Raw genomic sequence first — 7,687 nt, 5'->3', positions numbered from 1 at the left:
GTTTGAACCGCCAGCCGTCTGGTTAGCAGGCAAGTGACTTAGCCACTATGCTACCAGAGCTCCTAAGTTAATACTACTATTATTCAAATTTACACACCAACCACCAAAGCCAAAGATGAAGAAATTGAAGATTTTTACCCACCTCTGCAGTTTGAAATTGACCATACATGCAATCAAGATCTGTTGATTATTACTACTGATTGGAATGTAAATTTGGAAACAAAGAAAAATTACCAGTAGTTGGAAAATATGGCCTTGGTGATAGAAATGATGCTGGAGATTGCATGATAGAATTTTGCAAGACCAACAACTTATTCATTGCAAATACCATTTTTCAACAACACAAATGGTGGCTATACACATGGACTTTTCCAGGTGGAATACACAGGAATCAGATTGACTACATCTGTGGAAAGAGGTGATGGAGAAACTCAATATCTACAGCCAAAACAAAGCCAGGAGCTGACTGAAACAGATCATTAACTGGTCATATGCAAATTCAAGTTGAAGCTGAAGACAATTAAAACAAGTCCACAAGAGCCAAAATATGACTTTGATTATATCTCACCTAGCTTTAGAGACCATCTAAAGAATAGATTTGATGCTTTGAACACCAATGACCAAAAACCAGAAGAATTGTGGGATGATATCAAGAATATCATTCATGAAGAAATCAAAAGGTCATTAAAAAGACAGGAAAGGAAGAAAAGACCAAAATGGATGTCAGAAGAGACTCTGATACTTGCTCTTGAATGCAGAGTAGTTAAGGCAAATGGAAGAAATGACAAGATAAAAGAGCTGAACAGAGATTTCAAAGAACAACTCAAGAGGACAAAGTCAATTATTATAATGAAATGTGTAAAAGCCTTATTTTAGAAGAAAAAAGAAAAGAACACGCTCAGCATTTCTCAAGTTGAAAGAACTAAAGGAAAGAGTCAAGCCTTGAGTTGCAATTTTGAAAGATTCTATGGGCAAAGTATAAACTGATGCAAGAACTATCAAAATAAGGGCAGGAATACACAGAGTCACTGTACCAAAAACAATTGGTCAATACTCATTCATTTCAGGAAGCGGCATATAATTGAGAACTGGTGGTACTGTAGGAAGAAATCAAAGCTGCACTGAAAGAATTGGTGAGAAACAAGGCTCCAGGAATTGACAGAATAACTATTGAGATGTTTCAACAAACGGATGCAGCTATGCCAAGAAATTTGGAAGATGGCTTCCTGGCTAACTGACTGGAAGAAATCCATTTTTGTACCCATTCCAAGGAAAAGTGATCCAACAGCATGTGTGGAAATTATTGAACAATATCAATAATATCACATGCAAGTAAAATTTTGCTGAAGATAATTAAAAATGGTTACAACAATATACTGACAGGGAACTTCCAGGAATGCCAGCTGGATTCAGAAGAGGACTTGGAATGAGGGATATCATTGCTTATGTGAGCTGGATCTTGGCTGAAAACAAAGAGTACCGGAAAGATGTTTACTTGTGTTTTATTGACTATGCAAAGGCATTTGACTATGTGGACCATAACAAATTATGGGTAACATTGAGAAGAATGGGAATTCCAGAACCCTTAATTATGCTCATGAGGAACTTGTACATAGACCAGAAGGCTGTTGTTTGAAAAGAACAAGGGGATACCGCATGGTTTAAAATCAGGAAGGGAGTGTGTCAGGGCTGTATCATTTCACCATGCTTATTCAATCTGTATGCTGAGCAAATAATCTGAGAAGTTGGACTATATGAAGAAGAATGTGTCAATAGGATCGAGGGAAGATTCATTAACAACCTGTGATATGCAGATGACACAATCTTGCTTGCTGAAAGTGAAGATGACTTGAAGCACTTATTGATAAAGATTAAAGACTACAGTCTGCGGTATGGATTATGCCTCAACATAAAGAAAACAAAAACCCTCACAACTGGACCAATAAGCAGCATCTCGATAAATGGAGAAAAGATTGAAGTTGTGAAAGACTTCATATTACTTGGTTCCACAATCAACACAATGGAAGCAGCAGTCAAGACATCAGACAATGTATTGCACTGGGCAAATCTGCTGTAAAAGACCTCTTTAAAGTGCTCAAGAGCAACGATGTCTCTTTGAAGACTAAGGTGTGCCTAATCCAACCCATGGAATTTTCAATCACCTTATACACATGTGAAATCTGGACAATGAATAAGGAAGACCAAAGAAGTGTTGATGCTTTTGAATTGTAGTGTTGGCAAAGAATACTGAAAATACCATGGACTGCTAGAAGAACTAACAAATCTGTCCTGGAAGAAGTGCAACCAGAATGCTCCTTGGAAGCGAGAATGGCCAGACTTCGTCTCACCTACTTTGGTCATGTTGTCAGAAGGGATCGTTCCCTGGAGAAAGATATCATGCCTGGTAAAGTGGAGGGTCAGTGAAAAAGGGGACAGCCCTCAAAAACATGGATCGATACAGTGGCTGCAACGATGGACTCAGCTATAGCAAGGATTGTGAGGCTGGCGCAGGACTGGGCAGTGTTTCGTCCTGTTGTACATAGGGTTGCTATGAGTCAGAGCTGACTCGACGGCACCTAACAACAACAACAGTCTTACAAATGTAGTTTTATCGTTGCCTTGAAATACTTTTGCCTGCTGCTACTTGGTGGCGTAATGCCTAAGGCATTTGACTGCTAATGAGAAGGCTGGCAGTTCAAACCCACCAGCAACTTCCCAGAAGGAAGTTTGGGCAATCTACTTCCGTAGAGATACCCCCTTGGAAACCCAAGAAGGGGTTGCTATGAGTCCAATCCGACTCGACGGCAGTGCATTGTGTTGCATACTGCTAGTTGTAATTGAGTATTTTGCCCTTCTTAACATAAGAAAATCAAGGAAACAAACCAGAGATATTAAGGAGAGTTTTATTGTAACACAAGCAGGACTTACAATTTTACATTTTTCCAAATCTATAAAAACTCTCAGGATAGAGATTTCTTTATGTCTGTCATACCAGCCAACAGATTATTTATAAAGTGGGAAAGGGAAAGTTCACTTCCTGGCAAATTGAGGCAAAGGTGGTGGCACTTTAATATCTTGGCCTCTCTCCAGCTTCTTTTCACAATCCACCAGGTAATTGACTCCATCGATGACTATCTGAACAAGCTCAACCTTTAGTAGTGAAAAAGATGAATGATTAGATTGCAGAGGAGGCATATGCAAGGCATAGATCAACAGGAGCAACGCCGGGACAAAGAGGAACTTGCCACATTGGATGGACTTTATAACAATTTCTTCCTTCTCACTATTTCCTTAAAGGGCTGTGAGAAGAGAGACATCTGGTAGTCATGCCAGAGATGGAAAGCAGAAGTATTACAGGGGTATTGAGGGCTTCTCTCAATCTTTCTTTTGCTGAAATGAGTTTACCACCTTCTGTGTGATGATTTCCATATATATGAAAACCATTAGTTTGCATCTCAGGTACTTTTTTTCCCCATTAATCTTGGCTACAAAATATCACAGTTTGTCTAAAGTAAAATGCACAATGACACCTTCGTATTGTTTTTTGTCTTGGCTCTGAGTTCTGATCTGCCACTAAGCTGAGTACTGACTATGCTATAATTCAGATATTTTCATTTATGAAGTGAATGTCTTTCTGAAAATTGTTTAATATAAAATGTTTGGCAACTAAATCATATTTTCACGGTACCAGACAAGCTTGCTCTTTTAAGGAATTATATTGAAAAATAGAATTTTAATTGCTGTGTTTTAAATATATATAGTCATGCTTCACTTAATATCCATGATATATTCTGTAAAATAGGACGTTATGTGATTTGGATGTTGCACAAACACCATATCGTAGTCTGGTCCTGCCTTTTCTTTAAGCATCTCAACAAAGCTTTGTGATGATCAACATGCTAAGAGGAATTCACTTTGTGTTTGGTCCTCAATCCACGTCATCAGCAATTTGTCCATATCTGATCTAGGTCTCTATCACATTTTCATTAGCCTTTCATCTTTCAGTGAAGCTGATCCCATAACAGCTTGGAGAATTTTTTCTTTGTTTCTGAGGATCATTATGATTGTCAAGTGCAACATACCTAAATCGTGAGCAATAGCATTAGCTGATTTTCTGCCATTGAGTTGTTTAATAACCTTTTGTTTCACTTCCAAACTGGTACTTCTCCTTTGCCTCTTGCTGCTGCTATTACTAGCACTGGTTTTGCTGCATTTGGGAGCCATGATGTATTTCACGGAAATATTTTCAAAAGGAAATTTTAAAAGGGAGACAATAATACAACATTCAAGAGATGTGCAATACTCGAGATGAGATGCTGCTGTCTACACTGAAGCATAGACTGTTATATGGTAAACTTTTCAGAGAGGAAGTACAGTATAGTATATACATAAGTCAGTAACATAGGCATTTATCATTATGACTATCAAGACATATATTATAGGTTATATGTATACTGTACCAGGATACGCCTGGTGGCATAATCACTTTGTATGCAAGAGACATGAGATACATGTGTTGTGTGCTGAACGCTGCTGTGAACACTATGTCTTAGTCTCCAACTGTGATTTCTGAACTCTATTTTAACCTTATAGGACCATGGACATGTTTGTGGTCTGGTGTTGCCTGAACAGACTTTATGCAATGCATGATCATATGTGTGTTAGAACTTTGGTTTCCAAATATTAGTTTTTCTTGAACTTGAGCACTTATAAGTTTCTTCCTGGGATAATCTTCCAAATAAATTAGTTGCACTGCTCATGAGGAGACTCAAACTAAGATAGTAAGCAATTAATTCCACACAGCACTAACCACATGGTGTAACTTATGGAGAAACAGCAAGGATGGAGGGAATCATTGCATATTAGTGCCGAACAGACCTTATGGATGACAGCATCTAATTCCCTCTCTACCTCTTTATTCATAAGAAAACAGGCCCAGAGAGAAAGTTGGGTCAGAAAGCTTGTTAATACTAATCAAAGAAATGTATATGTTTTTTACTTATCATGTTGACCCATTCCCATGTTGGTAAGGAGGTGGTGAAGTGGGTTTCTCATTCATTGCCAGTGGGACTGTACCTTGGTATAATTGTCTGATTGGAGACCTGGTCATAAGTAAGAGTCCCTGATCCTCAACCCAGAAATTCCTTTTCTAAAAATATATCCTACCTAAGTAACCAAAGTTGGGATTTTAGGGATGGTCAAACAACGTATTAAATAATCAGGGAAAGATTAAATAGCTAATGGACTCTCTTTACTACACTATCATTTAAAAATCATATTTTTGAAGAATATTTATTTTGGAGATTACTAAAGTTATGAGAAATGCTCAGAATACACTAGGAGAGAACAAATTATAAAACCTAAGATATATGTTATAATACTGAAATTTTTTAAAAAATAACATTTGGAATAATTGTAAAAAAGGATGGAAGGCAATTTGGAATAATGCTCACAATAATTGTCTCAGGGTTGTTTGGTTGTTTTATTTTTCCACATGTTTTGGCATTTTTCTAGTTTTTATAATCATATATTAACTCATACTTTTAAAAAAAATTAAAAACAATAACTACTTGCTTTCCATTTAAAAAAGTCTAGTTAATAGTAGATGTAGACTGGGCTACACCACACATTGCCTTGTGAAGTTCAGAAATTATAGTATTTATAGCTGTTTCTTCCTCAAGTACTTCACCAGAACTGGTAGCAAACAGGCTGATTTAATTCTTTGGTTGGTGTTTTTTGCTTTTAGTTGTTGTAAACAATATATATAACACAACATTTGCCAGTTCAACATTTTTTTACATGTACAATTTAGTGGCACCAATTACATTAATCATGTTGGGCAACCATGGCCAATATCCATTACCAAATTTACCATCACCATAAATAGATACTGTGATCTATGCTTAGGATTCAGCTGCATGTTGCCTAGATGTGCTCCTCTCTCTCATTACTCCGGGTCTACACATAGTCTATGCATCCTATTCGTCTTATACAGTCATAGAATATATAAGATTTGTAGAATCCTAAGGATTATAGACACCTATTTTCTATCTATAGCCCTAAAATAAAATTTTAGAAACTACTGAGTATCTAAGAATGATACGTAGTATACATGAAAACAAGAGCTCTGGTAGCATAGTGCCTAAGGCACTTGACTGCTAACCAGAAGGCTGGCGGTTCAAACCCACCAGCCACTCCTCGGAAGGAAGACTGGGCAATCTACTTCTGTAGTGATACTGCCCCGGAAACCCAAGGAGGGGTCACTATGAGTTGGGGCTGACTCGATGGCAAACAACAACAACAAACAACATACATGAAGATGATAATATGTGACCTTCACTAAAGGAAACTCCAAATCAAGATAAAATTCCACTATTTTACCATCCTCAGAGAGATAGCACACATGCACTCTGAGTTCATGGTAATAAAATACTGCTGTCCTTTGGCATAAAAGAGCTCCTGTTGCTGCAGAACGCTGGACTAGCTATCAGAGCAGGTTGGTGACAACACTCCCACTGTGAATTCCTTTACTTGCCTGTAAGTTCTCAAATTATGTTTGCTTTTATGAAGTTATTTTATGTATGAGCATACAACCACAGAATGAAAAGCTAACATGACTCATGACTCAATGGGGAAAGAGGAGGTCTCAAATTATGTGAATAACGTAAAAGCTGTTTAGGCTACTTATCTACTACCTCTTTCTCTTAGACTGATTTTGTTAGTTGACATTAGGAAAGTGAGAGATGTTACCTCTGATCGGCCAATTCGATCTATGTTGGAAATGTCATACACATCTGCCACTGCTGCAGTGTCCACGCCACCTGTACCACGTTTCTGGAGCCTTAGGTTCTCCAGGATCTTAGAAAAGCGAGGATCCTTGGACAAGGGATATTATCATAAGAAGCAAAATAGATTTTGGCACCTCCACTTAGAAAAAGTACACAGTGAGATATAATCACACTTAACATTTATGAAGCATTTATTTACTATATACTAGCACACTGTGCTGGAACTGTTACCCCTTACAACAATCCCGTGAAGGTCATGTTGCTTTCATCACCATTTCACAGATGAGGAAACTGAGGTTTAGAGAAATTAATTTACCCAAAATCCTACAGCAGGCAGCATAGCTAGAATTGAACCTGGGTCAGGAGCTCTGGTAGCCTACAGCCTTAGGCATCTGACTGCTACCTGGAAGGCTGACAATTTAAACCCACCAGTCACTCCCCAGAAGAAAGACTGGGCAATCTACTTCCGTAGAGATACTGCCTTGGAAACCCAAGAAGGAGTTGCTATGAGTTGGAACCAACTTGATGGCAGTGAGTTTTTTGTTTTTAGTCTGATTACTCTGGTGGTGTAGTGGTTAAGGCGTTTGGCTGCTAACCATAAAGGTTGGTGATTTGAACCCACCAGCCACTCAATGGAAGACAGATGAGGCATCCTGGTTCTATAAAGATTTACAGCTTTGGGGACCCAATAGGGGTTGCTATGAGTCGGGATCAACTCAATGGCAATAAGTTTGGTTTGGTTTGGAGTCTGATTCCAGACTTATATCTGGCATTTGAGTGTGATTATTATTCATCATTACAGTTGTAATTGATATATTTTAAAACACAAAGCTAAATCACTTCAAACCATTTTACCACTGGAATTTTGAATAGCAAAAATATTAATATAGCAAAAATAT

At 37.9% G+C, this 7,687-nt stretch overlaps 1 protein-coding gene across 1 annotated transcript in view; it reads right to left on the bottom strand.

The window, feature by feature from the left end:
- Positions 1-3,030: 3,030 nt before the first annotated feature.
- Positions 3,031-7,687, bottom strand: part of CKMT2 (creatine kinase, mitochondrial 2) — a 17,423-nt gene continuing 12,766 nt past the window's right edge. The window contains exons 8-9 of the mRNA XM_007943467.2: positions 6,751-6,876; positions 3,031-3,150 (exon numbers count right to left, since the gene is read on the bottom strand). Of these exons, the coding sequence (XP_007941658.1) occupies positions 3,031-3,150; positions 6,751-6,876 (246 nt within the window). The remainder of the gene's footprint in view (positions 3,151-6,750; positions 6,877-7,687) is intronic.

Source organism: Orycteropus afer, unplaced genomic scaffold, assembly GCF_000298275.1.
Source record: "Orycteropus afer afer isolate SDZICR_OR568_19922 unplaced genomic scaffold, OryAfe1.0 scaffold00107, whole genome shotgun sequence".
Taxonomy (NCBI): Eukaryota; Metazoa; Chordata; class Mammalia; order Tubulidentata; family Orycteropodidae; genus Orycteropus; species Orycteropus afer.
Note: the sequence above shows the minus strand (reverse complement) of the source record. Positions and strands in the feature narration are given on the sequence as shown.